General features: G+C 34.2%; 1 protein-coding gene across 6 annotated transcripts in view; it reads right to left on the bottom strand.

The window, feature by feature from the left end:
* The window catches only part of dac (dachshund family transcription factor), a 227,880-nt gene that overhangs the window by 70,888 nt on the left and 137,516 nt on the right, over positions 1-19,476 (bottom strand). For all 6 annotated transcript variants that reach the window (XR_004838352.2, XM_085661822.1, XM_085661819.1 and 3 more), the window contains 3 exons: positions 10,319-10,395; positions 8,064-8,234; positions 2,117-2,341 (listed from right to left, as the gene is read on the bottom strand). Coding sequence is in view for 5 of the 6 variants with exons in the window: in XM_085661822.1 (XP_085517948.1) it covers positions 2,117-2,341; positions 8,064-8,234; positions 10,319-10,395 (473 nt within the window). In the remaining variant the exon portion in view is untranslated. The remainder of the gene's footprint in view (positions 1-2,116; positions 2,342-8,063; positions 8,235-10,318; positions 10,396-19,476) is intronic.

Below are 19,476 nucleotides of genomic sequence, written 5' to 3' on the forward strand. Positions count from 1 at the left end.
ATGAGAATGCTGAGTTTCCGTGTATTTGTAAAGTCCGAGATTTTTCAAAATAATGACACGTATGATGACGTATAATGACGATGAAATTAAAAAAAGAAAAATAAGAAATAAAAATAAAACAGAAGAAAGTAATAATACTATTGCTAAACAAAAAATAATAATTATCTGTGTTTTTTTTATGATTTTCTCGACTTACACCATTACTCTCATTCTCAAGGTCTCTCGCATATCATTTTTATAGACGTTGATATATAATATGGAAGAACGAAAAACGACAGAATGATTTTTCTTAGAACACTTTTTCATACAATCGATCAATGGCAGATGTTTAAAACGCTTTGTTTCTAATAATAATCTATAAATGGGCAATATTATTATATATTTCTTCCATATCGGAATGAAAAATTCTTTTTTTCATCTGCTGTTGCTCGAGCATAGTTAAAAAAACAACGCTATGATACCTACGATAATTAACTTATTTAATTATTAATTGCGATTAATAATCGTTAAGTGAATTAAATATTACCCAACACTTGATATATTCACCGCGATTATATTAAATAACACGAAATCAGATTTGTTCAAATTTATTTACCATAATTTTCCCTCATATAATAAGCTTTACGTATCTATAATACTATATTATTATTATTATAGTACGTATCTATAATAATGTACGTACATGTATATATGTATCTCTATGTATGTTTATATAGTCAATGAAACGCAATGATCAATCTCATACATATTTTATATATATATTTTTTTTATTTATTTATTTATATACGATATATTATTTTACGAAAGATCCCTCGTCCGACGATTTCAGAGAAAAAAAAAGATTATCTTTTATAAAAATTTCTTATTTTTGATGATCGTCCGACGAGCGATCCTACGAATTACAGGATCGACATTTTTTTTTTTTCAAGCACGATCGATCGAGATTTTTCTCAAGCACGATCGATTATCATTAATTATTACTATCGATCGGGATTACCATTAATTATTACTATTATTAATATTATTATCGTGCACTTTGCACATTTACTCGTACAAATCTTTCTTATAAGAGTAACAGAGTGTAGTAAATTATCTATCCTATTCGTAATATTCTAATTTGCATAAATATATGATTAAAATACGATATATATATGTATATATATCGAGAACTGGCAGATCGTTCCATCGTGATTTTTACCTTTCCAGCTCTCCCAATTTCATTATAATAAATTGTTTATGTTTATTCAATGGAAATTTCAATGGAAGGGAATCGTTTAGTCAATGAAATCTTTATGAGTGCCACAGTGATCATTCGAGGATCGTAGATTTTTATACGATTATTATTAACTACCTACTGTACGTTTCTCTTTCTTTCCAATTTTTTTTTTTTCGTTATTATTCTCTTTTCCTTTTTTTTTTTTTTTGTTTTTTTTTGTTTTTTTTTTGACTTTTCTCTGTTTTCTTTATACGAACTGTCCGAAGACACATCTATTCTCTCGGATTTGATGGATCTGAAAGAATATTCATTGAAAGAAAGAAAAAAGGATCTTTGTCTAATGATCTAATGATCGATCCTACTAAAAAACAAGAAAAGAAAAAAATAGAAAGAAAAAATAAATCAATTATAGAATTCTCTTCTTACGTATGATAATATATATATACATATATATATATATATATATATATATATATCGCTGAAAATTTTCTTTACAATCGCTTTGGCACTTTTGGTACGTGAGAAACAAAATGTTAATTTGTTTTAAATGGTTGATGGTTTAGAGGAAATAAAAGGAAAAAGCAAAAAATATGAATAAAAAAAGAAACGCAGACAAAGGAGTATAGATGGATCTAAAGAAAGAAAGAAGGAAAGAAAGAATAAAAGGAAAGTAAGGAAGAGAGAGAAAAAATAAAGGTAAAAATGAGTACACATGAGAAGAAAAAAGATCGTTGAGAGAGACAGAGAGACAAGGTGAAAGAATGGAAGTGAGAGAAAGAAGGAGGGAGAGAGAGAGAGAGAGGTTTTACTAATGCCTCCTAATGTGGTTCTGGGAGAGCTGAAAGATAATAAAATTGTGGAGAGCACCCTCAAGTGTCTTAAGAAAGCCCTGCCACTGACCTTTCTCATAGTTGATTTGCCTCTCCTGTTGCCTCGCGTTGTCAGCTGCGACCTTGAGCAAACCCTGGATATTCCTTAACAAAGTCTCCGTACTCGAAACCGAAGGGTCCTGAGCACCCTGTGACACTGCGACTGCTGCTGAGGCTATCTGAGAGTAGTTCAATGCCTGAGGACTCTCCGAGCCTGGTGCTGGAAGTGGTAGGTTCTCTGGTACGTCCGATAAATCTAAAACGGAAAGGAAAAAAGGAAAGAAAAAAATTAAAAGAGACGAAAAATATTAAGATGTTATCAGTATATGTTCTGAGTCGGTGATCAGCTGTTCACCATAAACAAATCATTTCTCCCATATATACATACATGTACAGACATACATATATATATATATATTTTTTTTCTTTTTCTTTTTTTTTCTCTTTCACATAATTATCATATTATATCAAAAAGATAAAAGAAACTTGTCAGTATATATTTTGATCAATTGTTCGATATTAATAAATCATTGCAATATATTTTCACATATATTTTACGTAGTTATATAAAATAACACAGGCACACAATATCCACACATATACATACAGAGGGAGACAGATAGACATTTTCAAAAGGTTTCTCAAGCTATTTCTCTCTCTCTCTCTCTCTCTCTCTCTCTCTCTCTCTTTTCCCCTTTTGTAACTAACATTAATAATAATTATTATTATTTTATCTGGCTCATATGCGTTTGTCACCGTGCGTATACTGGTCGTTACATCGAAAGGATTCTTCGAAAGGCTTTTGCCTTGGGCAAACAGGGAATTTCGGTAAAATTTATACGATGATAAATCTTGATATGACACATCTCGGGAATACATATCCTTGGAGATTTTTTTCTTTTTTCTTTTTCTTTTCTTTTTTTCTTTTCTTTTCTTTTCTTTTCTTTTTACCTTCGAATGAGAACGTCTATCTATTCCAGATGAAACACATATAAGGAGGACATAGATCTCTCTCTTTCTCTCTCTCTCTCTTTTTTCTCACACATACATACATACACACACATATACAAAAAAATTTTTTCTTTATCTTTGTCCTTCCCATACGAAACGCATATCGCATGCGGTTCCGCGCGAATGCGCGACAGGCGTACGAGAACGAAGCGTCATTAATAAATTTAGTCGAACGATCGTTCGAACAACGTTCGAGGGAGGTCGAAGTAGGAGAAGAGTTACGCCGTGTGCGTGTTTCAAAGTCGTAATCTTCGTAAGACTACTTGTTACCCTTCGCCACTCCTCTGATTTAACGTCACCGCGAGCGAATTAAATTTTGCGAATGAAATGGCGACCCCCCCCCCCCTAGAAATCTTATTTTTATATCTACCTATCATTTTAATATTTCCCTATCGACTTTTCATCACTGAGAAAGACAGAGAGAGAGAAAGAGAGAGAGAAAGAGAGAGAGAGAGTGTGAGAGAGAAAGAAAGAGAGAAAGAGAGGAAGGGATACTTTTTATTGACTCTTTTTTTTGTTCCTTTACTATTTTTAACATTTTCGTCTTTCTTCTTCTGTAAAACAGAGACGAACGTTTGTTTTAACCGATCGAAAAAGACACACAACGCGATCGTTGGAATACAGAATGTCTTATGGTTATTGCGAAACGGGCTGGAGTGGTGAGACAAGATGTCTGCGTGGGTTCCAGCCTTAAGTGATCGTGGTTTCTTTTCTCTTTCTCTCTCTCTCTCTCTCTCTCTATACATATATATATATATATATATATATATATATATATATATATAAATATATCTGTGTCTATGCTTGTATGCGCTCTCTACGGCCCACACCATTGCCTTAGTATCCAGACGCTGCTTTATGGCCAATGATATGTGCTTTATTGTATCGTCTTTTAATTATCAGCCTGCACCTACAACACCAACGGCATTTGGTTACTTATTGCCATTGCTCGATTTAATGCTCGACGAGCGCGTGCGCACACAGAGCAGCGCAGCGCACTCCGCTAAGCCGGCACCTTTTGATAGCGAGGTTCGCGCTCACGAGTAGACAGACGCGCCGCAACCTTCTTCTTCTTCTTCTTCTTCTTCTTCTTCTTCTTCTTCTTCTTCTTCTTCCTCTTCTTATTCTTCTTCTTCTTCTTTCGATGCCCAACTATTTTTGTTTCCACGTTCACTTCTTCGTCCACGCTATCTTGCCACGAGCGACCATTACAATTATCGGCGGACCCGCGTGCTCAGAAAAAGCTTTTGGAATCCCGAAACTATACATATAACACTCGTATTCCTTTACTTCTTACAAAAACGCGTTCTGCTATCATCGTGAGTGCCCACGATGTAAGATGTGTGTCTGACATGTGCGAATCTTAAAACGAAAAAGAATTCTCATTCTTCTTCGGTGAGAATTGTTTTTTTATTTATTCAATTTTTCTTTTTTTTTTTTCTCTTTTTTTACACAAGACAAGATGTAAGAGAAGAATAAGAAAATCGAAAAAGGAAAGAGGAAAAAAAATAGTAAAGTGAACTAAAGAAATAAAAAATTATCGTCTATTTCCCTTTTTTACGAATATATACATACATACATACGTACATACGTACATATATACATATATATATATGTAATTATACTTTGAGAATTTTCTCTTTCTTTTCCTTCTCTTCTTTTCTTTTTTCGTTTCTTTATTTTCTTTTTTTTTTTTTATTTTATATTGTTCTGTCTTTTTATCAACCATCACTGATCACGAATAAGGCACAGGTATTATATATAATTTATAATTATGAATAATACCTACGCCATACACTTTTCCCTCTTTTTATTGCTTTTAATCGCTGATTTAATAGCTAATTAGTCTATGTATATATAGATTGTATAAAAATAATAAAAAAATCAGAATTATCTCTACATATTAACGATTATATTTTCTAATGGTGAGACACTTTCTCAATGATAATAAATTAACAATTATATATTAAAAAAAGAATAAATATTATCTCAATAAAAATAAATAATGACTATTAATTCGTTTCTTTCGCAAAAATCAATTATCCTATAATCTTCCCATTTCGTACAATTTTTTCCAAAGTTCGAAAGAAAAAGGAAAAGGAATCGTGCGCGCGCGAGAGAGAGGGAGAGAGAAAGAGAGAGAGAGAGAGAGATTGGATTCCGGGAAGGAGAGCGAGAAGGAGATAGTGGCGCGTCTCATTAAATCAGAACGGCATTCCACGGGCGTGTACACTCCCACGGGCATTCGATGGGGTTCTATTTCGATCACCATGAGCGCCATAGGTAGGATGTACCCGTTGCATACGACACGCTGCGAGACACGGATTTTCTTCGATCCGAGATACTTCCCCTCAGTCCCCTTTACCTTAGCCCTCACCCCTCAATACCCCTCATCCCTGATCCCTCAACATCCCTCCCTATCCTCCCCTTCTCTCTCTATCTCTCTTTCACCTACCAAAGACAGACAATTTATACGTCTAACTGTTATGTCTTTCGACGAAATTTAGAGAGCTCGATGCCAATTCTAATTCCTTTTTAACTTGTTCAATTCGTTAAATCGAGTTGTACGACTTCTTCTTTCTTGGCTTCTATATAAAGAAAGAAAAGAAACATAAATGATTGATATTTTTCAATCGTCAAATAGATCAAAATTATTATTGAAAATATTGATGAATAGGTCAACAAAACGAAACGAAACGAAGTATGATAAAATAAAAATAATAAAAGAGTAAACTCTACTCCCCTCTAAAAAAAAAAAAAAAAAAAAAAAAAAAACAAAGAAAAGAAACAAAATCAATGATAGAATTAATTCTTCGAATGATAATTCTTATTTTCAATTGATTAAATCTAATAGAAATAAATAAATAGAAAAAATAGCTAAATAATTGTTCAGACAAATAGAAAGTGAGAGAGAGAGAGAGAGAGAGAGAGAGAGAGAAAGAGAGAAAGGGAGTCGAGTTTATAATCGTTTCGTTTGTTCTAGACCCTTTCCGCGCCGCCACCAACCCACCCTCCCTCCCTTCCCACCCTTCCTCCCCCCTGCTGCGTTTATCTTGCAACTTATTAGCCCGAAATATTCATAATAAGCAATTAACGTTGAAATATGAATAATGTATCGATCGTTGGAAGTCGTGCGGACGAATGAGTGGAATATTAATTCACCGCATATAACGTTTTATTTTTCCATTTTCCCTTTTTTTCTTTTCATTTTTCTTTATTTCTCTTTTCTTTTTTCTCTTATTTTTTCCTTTTTTCCTCTTCCCTCCCTCCCTCCCTCCCTTTCCCCCCGTTTAATTTCAAAGAATCGATTTTTTTCTATTTCTTTTTTCGTCCGTTTGTTTGTTCTCTTTTTCCTTTATTTTTTGTTTCGTTTCGTTTCGTTACGTTCTTCTTTTGTTCCATTGTATTCTTATTTATTTGTTTTTCTCCCTTTTCTCTCTCTCTCTCTCTCTCTCTCTCTCTCTCTCTCTCTGTCTCACACACATCTTGCGTAGGTGTGCCGAAGATGTCCAATCGGGTGGTTCTCTAATTAGCCTGAGGCTAATTAACGTGTGCCGTAAGGACAATGAACGAATCGATTAGAAATCAATGTGATCAATGTCGCTTCGTTGAATTCGAATGAGTTCTAATATGATACCTTAATATCAAAGATCTTATCACGGATTATCTTTCTAATTCTTTGTAACCAAATATCAAATTTGAGGGTCTAATGATAACGTACGACGTAAATGTCTCAGTGGTGCTACGATATTAACTAAAACTGAACAACTAATTCGATCTAATGATAATAATAATAATAATAATAATAATAATAATAATAATAATAATAATAATAATAGTAATAATAATAATACATTAATATCGATTTATTCTTAAATTATTTATGACATTATACCAATGCATAGTTTTATTTCTTCATTCTCATTGAAAATTTTATTAGATTAATTTATCGGCCGACGCACCTCGTAGTATACAATGAACGTTAAATAAAAAAGGCATGAATGAGAACAACCGTCGTGTAGAAAGTTTCTCAGGGCCAGCGAGCGGACGAATATTCGAACGTCGTTCTGATGATCGATGAGAGGGCCTGACCCATAAGTCGTAACGAAGAACTCATCTTTAAACGTGTCTTGTCCAGTCAAATCGATATAATTATTTTCCTCATTGTTGCTTACGCCAAATTTTCTAAATCGTTCATCTTTTCTCTCTCTTGCTCTCTCTCTTGTTCTCATTAATCGAAACGAGATATACATACGGTTCGTCCTTTCATTATTTATTTATCGTTTGATTTTTTTTTAACCTGTAATAATTTATCGTCAACTTATTTTCTTACCTTACGATCCCTTACGTTCATACGTCACATTGATTTATCATTCATTTAAATTTTATTCACAAACGCTAATGATCGAGATTATTAGATATGAAATAAATACGTATATATGTATGAACGTATGCATAAGATGGTCTAACACATAAAATTATAACGAAGAACCCATCTTTAAACGTGTCTTGTCCAGGCAAATCGATATAATTACTTTCCTCACTGTTGCTTACGTCTAATTTTCTAAATTGTTCATCTCTCTCTTTCTCTCTCTCGTTAATTCAAGACGAAAGATACATACGTACGATTCATCCTTTTTTTATTTATTTATCTTTCTTCTCATTTAAAAATAATATATTCGTCAATTTATTTACTCACGATCGTTTACAATTCACACACATTGCATTGATTTATCACGAATTTAAATTTCATTCGTAAATTCTAATTATTGTAGCTATTAGAAATTAAATAAATACGTATACGAGTACAACGTATTACGATTTAAATTTTACTCGCAAACACTAATGATCGTAATTATTAAAAATTAAATAAATAATTATACACGCACACACACACACACACACACACACACGCGAGCGAGAGCACAAATATACATGTATATAAGTATATATATGGAGATTCTAACCTTCGTCCTTCTCGTTCTCGTCCTCGAGGTCTTCTGATAGATTATCATCCTCTTCCTCGTCGTCTTGCGAACGATGCGACGCTCCAGCTTCGCTTCCCGAATGTTCACCAACGCTGCCGCTTCCTGCTGTCTTCGAGAGGTTCAACACAGGACTGTGCCCGTTCGAAGAACCTACACGACGAAGGATAAACAAATACGAAAGATCATTTAGTTGCTAACAATAATAATACATCTTATTGATAAACGAATGAATAAAGGAAGGTCACCTAAGCCAAGCTCACGACAGGACAGATTATTATTGTTCTATTTCCATATAAATACGTATGTATGTATCTATATGAAAGAAAAATATAATACATAATATAATATAAGGATATAAAAGGTAATCGTTATCACATTGAAAATAAGATTTTCTGCGAATCGATAAAAGGAATAAAAGCTGATTTCTCTCTCTCTCTCTCTCTCTCTCTCTCTCTCTCTCTTTCTCTTTCCATCTATCTATCTATCTATCTATCTCTCTTTCTCTTTCTATCTTTCTCATCGACTAAAACTAGACTGACAACTTGATGGATTTTATTTGCCTCCGTACATCCTCGTTTGGACAAGAGAACTCACTCCCGTACTTTTATCCACTTTCCACATCTTTCTTTCTTCTTTCTCTCTCTCTCTCTCTCTCTCTCTCTCTCTCTCTTTTTCTATCTATATCTATATATCTATCTATATCTATCTATCTATCTATCTATCTATCTATCCCTTTTCTCTTCCGCATTCGCTTTCTCTCCCTTGTTCGTCGGTGAACTCGAGTATTTGATATCCTAGCATTTTAATCCTGACGTGGATAGATACTGTTTGGGCAAACGGTGGTCGACGCTGAACCAGAGAGAAAGAGAAAGAGAGAGAGAGAGAGAGAGTGAGTTCAGGGTGACGCATGGCTTCAAACACGTTTCCTACGTACATACATATATTCCACGCACACCAACGTATATACGGGGTGGGTCATTTCGATTGTTCAACAATGATATTATCCATAAGATAATCATAAAAAATCTTTTCGATAGAACGTATTTAAATACACCGAAGTAAATCCTCGATTTTTTAATCTATAGATTAAATATCATCAGTTCGATGAACGATTAATATATTTACTTGGAATAAATTAAACTTTGAATACTTTGAAATTCTTATCTCACTCTATATAAGTATTCAATGATAGAAAGAGAAACGAAAAGGGTTAAACCAAAATCGTACCCAACATATCCCTTATCGATCACACGATTAGAAAGATTCTTTCGAGATTTCATTAGAAAAAGATTCCTTCGAGATTTCATTAACGATTTCGTCATAAGCTTTTATCATTTTATTCTTTTTTTATCATATTTTATATTTTATTTTATTTTTTTTTTTTTATCATTTCATTCAATTGTTCGAACGGATAGATAACGTCGAAATTTTTTCTTCTTTTTATGAGTTTTCCCGACGAAGAAGAGAAGCTTAAAGTGGCGGAGTCGGCCAATGCAATCGAGATTAAAGAAGAAACGCGAGATGCTTAATCGTTGAAGGTACGATAGATCGACCAATCGATTGACCGATCGATCGATAGATCGAATGGAAGAACTAAGGAACGAATGATCGAACGAACGAATCAGGATTTATAAAGTCTAGCCACGCAGAAAAATCTTAGACATCTTGACGAGAACATGTATATATAGTATATATATATATATATATATATATATATATATATATATATCTTTCTTTCCTACTAGCTGAGATGCTCTATCCCTTTTCTTTTATTTCTTTCTCTCTTTCTCTCTCTCTCTCTATCTATCTATCTATCTATCTATCTATCTGTTACTCTTTCTATTCTTCGTTTCATCCTTATCTCTCTCTCTCTCTCTCTCTCTCTTTTCTATATACGTGTATGCGTGGGTCCGACGGGCGTTTAGGGACTCGAAGATTAAGCCCGATATCGAGTTTCAGAGAGCGGCACGGGGTCCTGTACCTTTCTTTCTAATTCCCCGTAATATTTTAATCCGACCGATCGAACCCTTTATCTTCGAGGCTCATGCTCCCGCGTTGGCCGCGAACTCGAAACTTCTTCTTCTTCTTTTTCTACCTTTTATTTTATATTTTTATTTTTATATTTATTTTCCTTTTTTTTTCATTTTTTATTCTTAGAGAAGTAGTACGATTTATGCGTATATATATATATATATATATATATATTCAAATAGATCTTAAAGGAAGAAGCTTACCATTGTGCGAACTAAGATCCCTAGGTTTGTGATCCAATGCAAGAGCCCTTTCAGCATCTCCTCTTTCTTCACGAAGCCTATAACAAAAGATAGAAGAAAAAAATTATGGTCGACGATAATCTTAAAGTTTGAAGAAGAAAAAAAAGATAAAGAAAAGAAAAGAAGAAACAAAGAAAAAGTAATTGAAAGATCGATTTTTTATTAACGATTTGTAACTTTTACGTCGATGAATTAATTCGTTTTATATAGATTATGCATAGCTCGACGAAATCTTCGAAATCATTTAACTTTACGAATTGTAATCGAATGTGAATGATTATTTTTTTCTTTATTTTTTCATATCTTTTTTTTTTGCCTCTACACTGTTTAATCCATCCAGTAGTAATTATTATCTCGTTTAATACACATTGTTTAGATTTATTTCGTAATTATTGAAAAATTCGTACGCAATTGACGAATAACTCGGTAGACTGGTAAATCCGTGAATTTTCATAGTAAAATAAAGTTTAAAAAAGAAGAAGAAGAAGAAGAAAGAAAAGTTTAAGAAGGAAGAAAATGAAGAAGAAAAAGAAATGAAAATAATGTAAGATGGAAAATTTTTAACGAACCCGAAGAAAAGAAAAGAACGAAAAGGTATTTTTCTTTTCGCGTTCTCATTGGCCGTCGGGCAATTTTTTTTTTTTTTTTATTAAGTACAAGAAGCAAGAAAGAGAAAGAGAATTCAGTCGATGGATTCTCTTTTTCTTTCTTTTATTTCTCTTTGGTTTCATCATTCAGAAAGGTTCGAGTTTACGAGAACGATGGCGCTCATTAAGATATCGCAATGACTATACTTAACGAAAACTTTTAATTTCACTTTAATATTGTTTGCCTATCTGTTACCTTAAGGCATTATTACTTTATCACAAAAATCCCTTCAAATCCTTCTCTCGTAATAACCTACGATCGTGGATGCGATCTGTCAAGACTTGAAGGAAAAAAATAAAGAATTAAATAAATAAATAAATAAATAAATAAATAAATAAATAAATAAATAAATAAACAAAGTAATCACAAATTTTTCCATTAAATTATAATGCGTCCGAACGAAATTTCATTTTTTCTTTTTTCGGACGAATTAAATGAAGATCAAAGTTATCAGATTTCTTTTTGGTATAATAAAAGGGACTAAAAAAAGAAAAAAAAAAAAAAAAAGAAAAAAGAATCGATCGGCTAGTCGATGTCCCTTGATAAAAGGGTTTAGGGAAAGCGTGTCTTCCACTCTTAATGGCGAAGAAGAAGGGTAGCCCTGTAGCTTTTATCGTGTGGTTTACGGCCGAGGTCATCCGCGTGCTCGCGGATTTATTTTCCAAGAAGCGTTGCCAGCTGTAGGGAAGTATAGTTCTCTGAGTCTCTCTTTCTCTCTCTTTTTAGCGATTAGGATACTTTTTTCTGAAAGATGTGCTTCGTCCTTCTTTCATCCCTTCATCTTCACGTATCTCTCTCTCTCTCTCTCTCTCTCTCTCTCTTTCTTTTGTTCTTACGTCTCAGTTTCTCGCGAAAATTATTCTCTAGGGTATACTTTTTCTTTTTCTTCTTTCTTTTTTTTTTTCTGTAGGATCCACAATGTGGATCGGAGGCCTCTTTCGCACCTCGAATCGAACCGCGGACCATTAAGTAAGAAGTTAATATCATTAAACATAATATCGGGCGCATCTGGGAGCCACAGAGCACTTACCGACCCTCCGCCCTTTCCTTCCCCTCTCCACTCACCTTCTCTCTCTCTCTCTCTCTCTCTCAATTTCTCTCTTTCTCTCTCTCTCTCTCTCTCTCTCTCTCTCTCTCTCTCTCTCTCGGTCTGTCTTTCTCTCTTTCTATCTTTCTCTCCTTCGCGTCTCTCCACCCCTTAATTTTTTAATGAGAAAATGCTTTCAAAGAGCCAGAGAGAAATACCGTGTCTACGAGCGATAAGTTACGGTCTCTCACCGAAGGGGAGAGTGAAAACCTTCTTTTCCCATACTTACCGCCTTTCTTCGATGGCTTTCATTCTATCTCTATCTCTCTTTCTCTCACACACACAAACACACGTACAAATACTATTATTTTCTCTTTCTTTCTCTCTTTCTCTCTCTCTCTCTCTCTCTCCCTCACTCTGTCTCTTTATTTCTTTCTTTCCCTCTTTCATTTTTTCTATATGGATCCATTTTGCGTAGGACGCAAAAACTAAGGCAAATGGACTGTTTAGATGAAACATATAATTCCGTGAAATTGAAACGTTAACAAGAGGGAAGATACTTTCGATCGTATTTAGAAATTTCTAATCTATCATTTAGTCGACGTCATGGAGCACACATATAGATAAACATATATATATATATATATATATATATATATATATATATATATATATATGTAATTCGAATAAAGTATCGGTTTTCTCATCGCAAATGATGATAACTGGAAATAGAAGAGTTGATAGGGAAGACAACTTCTTAACTAATAAAAAGGAAATAAAAAAAGATTGGACGAATATATATATATATTATATACATATATATATACATACATACGTATATATATATCTTCATTTCTCTCTCTCTGTCTCTCTCTCTCTCTGTCTCTCTCTCTCTCTCTCTGAAGCGTCAGCTATCGTAACGACTTAATTTCGAGGATAATTAAATTTTAATTGGTAATACGAGTCGATTAAGGTGCCCGATGAATATCTCGGATGGCCTCCGTTTTATCTTCTTTCTTTTTCTCTCTTTTTCCCTCTTTCTCTCTCTCACTCTTTCTCTCTCTTTCTCTCTCTTTCTCTCTCTTTTTCATCTCTCACGAAATCTATGCTATTCGTTGTAGAATAAAGGTGAAGTGAACGAGAATGAGAGAGAGAGAGAGAGGGAGAGAGAGAGAGAGACAGATAGGAGGAGACTCAAATCGCTTAGATGTTGCGGCCTCGCGATAACCGGCAACGAAGCAGGGTTATTAAGTTTGTAATTAGTCGAATATTACAGACTCGCGTCACGGCGTTCACCGTGTAACACGTCCGTCCGTGCATATCTATGCGATATATGCGTACGTACCCGTTCAAGCGTCGTTAACGCGTTACGGCTTTCATTACGCTCTTGTGGTACGCGGTTCTTGAGTGATTGGCAGCATATATATATATATATATGTGTGCTGATTATATATATATATATATATATAAGATGCTTAATAGCACCACCAATGATAACGACTACTCTAACGTGCACATTGATTCTCTTTATGGTTTCAAACGAATCCATGAGTTTATTATCACGTCTTTATCGTCTCTAACATTTCTTTCATTTTTCTTCAACTTCATCTAACTTCATTCACATTTCTTCTTTTTCTTCCTCCTCTTCTCTCTATCCTATCCTTTCATTTATTTATATGTTCCTTTTCTTTTCTTTTTCCTCTTTTATATCCTCTCATTTCTTTCAGTTTTAATTGAACACCCATATATTACCAATTATAAATCAAAATAATTGTCTCTGCTAAAGGAATTATAATTCTAAAGAAATTATAATAAAAGAATTAAAATTAATTATCGAGATAGTTTATGAGAATTTATTTATCCTTTAATAAACAATTTCGTTTAATTAATATCTCTTTTTCTTTTTTCTTTGTTTCTTTTTTTCTTTTTTTTTTTTTTATTTTAAACGACAATATATTAGATTTGTATTGTATTAGAAAAAAAGCAACGAAAATTGTTAAATAAGGATTTGTAAATTTATTATAGAGGAGAACCCTAACCGTGGAACCAGTCTCACGCTTAACACCGTACAAAACTAATAAGCCGAAAGAGCGACTGCCCTTTCTCCTCTTCGTCTTTGCCTTTAATTTTGATTCCGTAATGACGGACTCTGCGGGGAATCTCTCTCTTTCTCTTTCTCCCTCTCTTTTTCTCTCGCTCTCTTTCTCTCTTTCTCATCCTAACTGTTTAGAAAGGACCTTCTCGAAACAGCAGGAGTTCATTAAGTTTCCCATTTCTATCGTGGTAAAACGAGGTGAAGACTTATCGGACTACTCGCGACTTACGTTCTTAAATAGAAGAAGTATGATAATGGTAATGAATGAGATGGAATAGAGTGGGATAGATAACATTACTAAACTTATGTAATCTTTAATTTCGAGTTTATTTAATCTTTAAATTCATTTAATATAAAAGAAATGGATATGTATATTAGATTTTTAGTATGAACGAACAACGATGAACAAGGTTCAGTAATTTCTTTTTTCTGTTTTTTTTTTTTTTTTTTTTCTTATTGAAAATATTTACTTATAGACCAGGAGACAATAATATATTATATACATATTAGATAAAACAAAATGCAATACTATATAGTATAATATACTGTCTGATATTACATGATATGTATGTATGTATGTTAATTAAAAAATCCAATATTATGTATATAATTTCTCAATAATTTATTTAATTAATATATATGTAAAATTAATTAAAACGATCTTAGAAACATTGAAATGTATGGATTAATTATTATTATTATTATCTCGTACAGATTCTCCAAAGAGTAGGAATGTTTTAAATCGACAGAAAGAGATATAGACAAAGACAGAGACAAAGACAGAGACAGAGAGAGAGAGAGAGAGAGAGAGAGAGAGAGAGAGAGAGAGAGAGACAAGAAGAAAGAGTGAGAGAGATAACGAATAGGCTTTGACATTTTTCAATCGCTTTGATATCTTCTTGCGACGTGTATCAGAGAGCTAGCTTGGGCTTTCGACGATCCTCTACATGAAATCAAACGCATCGTCGGCATAACGCGAGCACGAGCTAATGACGACAGCAATTGTAATATCGGGGAACATGACAAAGGGGATTGCCTCATCCCTCTGCACCCCCCTTTCGAAATGGCGAAGGTATGTTCAACGGTAGTGGTACCCCTTCCGATCGTCGACCAATCGGCAGCTTTTCCGATAAACGATCTACGTGCCATCGAAATTCCACCTCCATCCTCCATCCTCCATCTACTACTACCACCATCACTGCCACCACCACCTCCTCCATCTCCTCCTCCAACTCCTCCTTCTCCTCCTCGTCCTCATCCTACTCTTCGATAGAGAGATATTTTTACTTTCAGCGATATTCCATCGCCGACAAAATTTTCTTTTTCTCTTTCGATTACCGAGCAATGGATTTCAAAGGATGACGACGACGACGTCATCTCGTCAAATCCAACGAGCTATCGCGTTACGTCGTCAGAGAAAGATAGACAGTGAGAAAGAGAGAGAGAGAGAGAGACAGACTTGAAATATAATAATAATAATAATAATAATAATAATAATAATAATAATAATAATAATAATAATAATAATAATAATAATAATAAACGAGGAATCTTATGAGAAAGACAGGGAAGAAAGGGTGTGAGAGGATAGCTGTAATGCGAGCCAAAGTCGCCACTGAAAATTTTACCCTTAGGACCGTGACATTCGAAGCAAAAGGGGTTGTTCCACGTGTATATATATATATATATATATATATATATATACATCTCCTTTCTCTCTCTTTCTCTTTCTACTTCTATTTAGAAGATATAGAGAATCAATGTCAGACTAGTTTAAATCATTTTTAAAGATTAATAAAAAGTATGTCCCTTAAATATCTCGCTTTGGAATTAGTTCAAAATTCTTGCAAAAAATATTTTGGATTAATTGAAAGGTGATGAAGGTGGGAGGAGAGAATAACGGGGAGGGGGACAGAGGGAGGACGGTGTTTGGATATCACTTTGAAACTTAAGAAATGGACGTCATCGAGGTTGAAACTTTAGTAAGGAATACTTTAATGACAGCTGACAACGTCGTGTCAATAATTATGCGAGAAGAGAGAAAGAAAGAGAGAAAGAAAGAGAGAAAGAGAGATAAAAAAATGAGATAGAGAGAAAGAGAAAGAGAGAAAAAGCTTCTGTCGGCGATCCGATTACTTTTCGAAAAGATCCGAGACAAAAGCGAAAACGAGGAGAAGGAAGGAGTGATTTTGTCGGTGGTGGTAGAAGAAATCGAGAAAGACTGCCAGTGGAAACCATAAATTATCTTCCATCTCGGGATAGAGAAAGAAAAAGATAGAGATAAAGGGAGGAGAGCGTGTTGGGACCAAAAGGTTCTGGACCAAAAGGGAGGAAGTCGTAGGGCGAATCGAATTACATCATGGAAAGAGAAGGAAAGAGATAGAGATAGATAGATAGATAGATAGAGAGAGAGAATCTTTCTCCTTCCACGTGAAACTTACAAATATTATCCGACATATCCCATAGCCTACAACATTTATCAAACCGTGTCTTGTGGAAAGGGATTCAATCAGAGAATTCCACGAATTCCATGGACGTCAATAAGATAGACCCGAAATAAGACGTAAGCTCTTCCTATCATTAATTCATCATTTTTTCATAACTCCTTTCACGTATTGAGTCGTTTAACTACTTACGAACAACTTAGTAAACCCTATTTTCCTACAATTACATCGTTTCGTTTAATATTTTTTTTTTATGCATAAATAATAATCGAAAAATATTGAGAATGTACTATCGAACAAAATAAATAATGTGATATTATCGAAAATTTCATTATGCAATTCTTTTTTTTGTTTTTACTTCTCGAAAGATTTCTATCAAAATAATCATAATAATAATAATAATAATAATAATAATGAAGACGATGACGATGAGAAGGATGCAAATACTATAAGATCTGTTGTTGTCTGTTTCCCCCTCATCTTTTCCCTTCTCTCCTCTCTATCCCTTTTGACTAATAGATCTCAGCAGCAGTCACGACACAATCATACACAGACTACTGTTACTAACTTCATATCAATCCAAAGGATCTCGGGTGCCTCTAGCGAAGCACTCGTAACCAGTAGTGATAAATGATGCGAGACTTCTACCGACGATTGAGATTAATTTCATATATATATATACACACAAACTCATACATACATATATATATATTTATGTACATCAACACGTATAGATAGACGGACAAATTTAAGAAATATAATTTTTTTCTCAAAAACTCGTATTTTCCAAATTTGAATAAATTTTATTCCTTTCATAAAATTAACTAATCGAAACTTTCAAGATCCTGTAATCTTAATTCAATGTCTTACCACCCTCTCCCTCTTTCTTTCTCTTTCATACACACACCATCCTAAAATTTATCGATAATTCGTCGAAATCGTTGTAAGAGAAAGCAGACAACTCCGATAGAAGAGAGAAGAAACACGGTTGCCCTTCCTTCGTTTCTGTTATAGTCGAAGCAGCTAATTATGTATCCCCTGCGGGACCCCCCGCAGACAGGAAATGAGGTTCCCCTGAGTTCTCCTATCCGTTCTATATAATACCTATACAGAGAGCCTATATAAACGTATCTACGTCCTCTCGTACGCCTTGCGTTACTCTCGAAAATGTTCAAAATGGAGAAAGACAGTGAAAATACACTTATACATATACACACATATATATATATATATATATATATATATATATATATATATACAGGCGCTCATACATACACAGATACCAAGACACAGTCGGATTAAGTTAGCCTTGGGATCAAGATACAACGACGAACGAAAACGAGGTAGAACGACGACGACGACGACGACGACGACGACGACGACGAGGACGACGATAACCTCTGACTTTATGCCTAACAGAGAGAAAGAGAGAGAGAGAGAGAGAGAGAGAGAGAACAGCGGTTTAATTAGACGACGCCCGAGATTCGCCTAGAAATGTTGATTGAACTAAATTGTTTTCCTCTGGGGTGCCTACCACCTCCTCTTCGTGCTTCTTCTTCTTTTTTCTTTCTTTTTTCTTCTTCTTCTTCTTCTTCTACTACTTCTTACTTGAACCCAACCTGGACCCTCTCTCTACCTCATTGGTTTACTCCTCTTTCTCCTCTTACCACTTGTCCTTCTGTTTTTGTTCTTGGTACGGAGAGTTCATTGGGGTGCTAAGGAGACAATGCTGATCAGTCGTCGAGATAACTGGCTGTTTAGGCAAACGACTTTCTGGGGTAGCTACCGTCAGCACGTTGGTATACTGCCCATGGAGAATGGTTTCTTATAATACAGTGTGTCTAGAAAGTAACTAACTCAACTCATTACGATTACCCTTTAACTTGGAATATTTACATATTCTAGATAATACCGTCTACGTATAGAATTGATTTGTTAAAAAAGAAATATATATATATATATAAATTTATTTTTGAATCGTCGAACCAATGTGAACTTTGATTCCATCACACCAAACTCTCCTTCTGTAAATATACAGAAACAAGGAGAACGTGAAGCGTACACGCGATTATCATACTACGTAATTATAGTCCGCAATGACAGGTATCGGCAGGAGCTATAATCATTCCGTCAACGGGAGTCGCTGTTTCGAAACGCGTGCCTCCGGTAGCTCGACACAAAAGACGGTTAGGTAAAGGTGAGAACAGGTGTAGTGTTTGCGGGTTCGAGGGGGACTCGAGGTAAGAGTAGAAGGGCCAAAGCCGCCGTTACTAAATATGTTTACGCGACCACGTTGTAAGCCACAAGCCGAGTCAATCGTTTTACTTGTCCTTTTGTTCTTTTCTTTTATTTCATTCCTTTTCCTTGTTTCTTTTTTTTTTCTTTTTCTTTCTTCTTTTTTTTTCTTTTCTTTTCTTCTTTTTTTTTACCTCCAAAGCACCTCGTCTGTCACCTTGCATTTGTTACGAGAGTAAGAATATCGTTTGTATATATACATATGTATGTACATTGTGCGTACAATTGTATAATTAAAAGTATTCCATTCTTTTTTAAAATGATTTACCTAGGATAACGATAAATATATATATATATATATATATATATATATATATATATTTCATTATTATTATGATTAAATAAACTTGACACTGATAATAACTAACGATTGTCTTATAAAATTGAATGATGAAATATTAATATGATCTAGGAGAGATGCATTCCATTTTTCACACCTTGTATCCCTCGACGATCTACCCTCATTCTATTTCTCTCTCTCTCTCTCTCTCTCTCTCTCTCTTTCATCTTCTATCCATGAGAGTATCTCCTTATAGTCATAGGAAAGTTCTCGACGAGCACGATACGTTAAGCACTATGGTTAACATGGAGTGTTTCTAAAATGGCAGTG

This window comes from Vespa mandarinia, chromosome 16 (assembly GCF_050613455.1).
Source record: "Vespa mandarinia isolate Hongniang chromosome 16, ASM5061345v1, whole genome shotgun sequence".
NCBI classification, from domain to species: domain Eukaryota; kingdom Metazoa; phylum Arthropoda; class Insecta; order Hymenoptera; family Vespidae; genus Vespa; species Vespa mandarinia.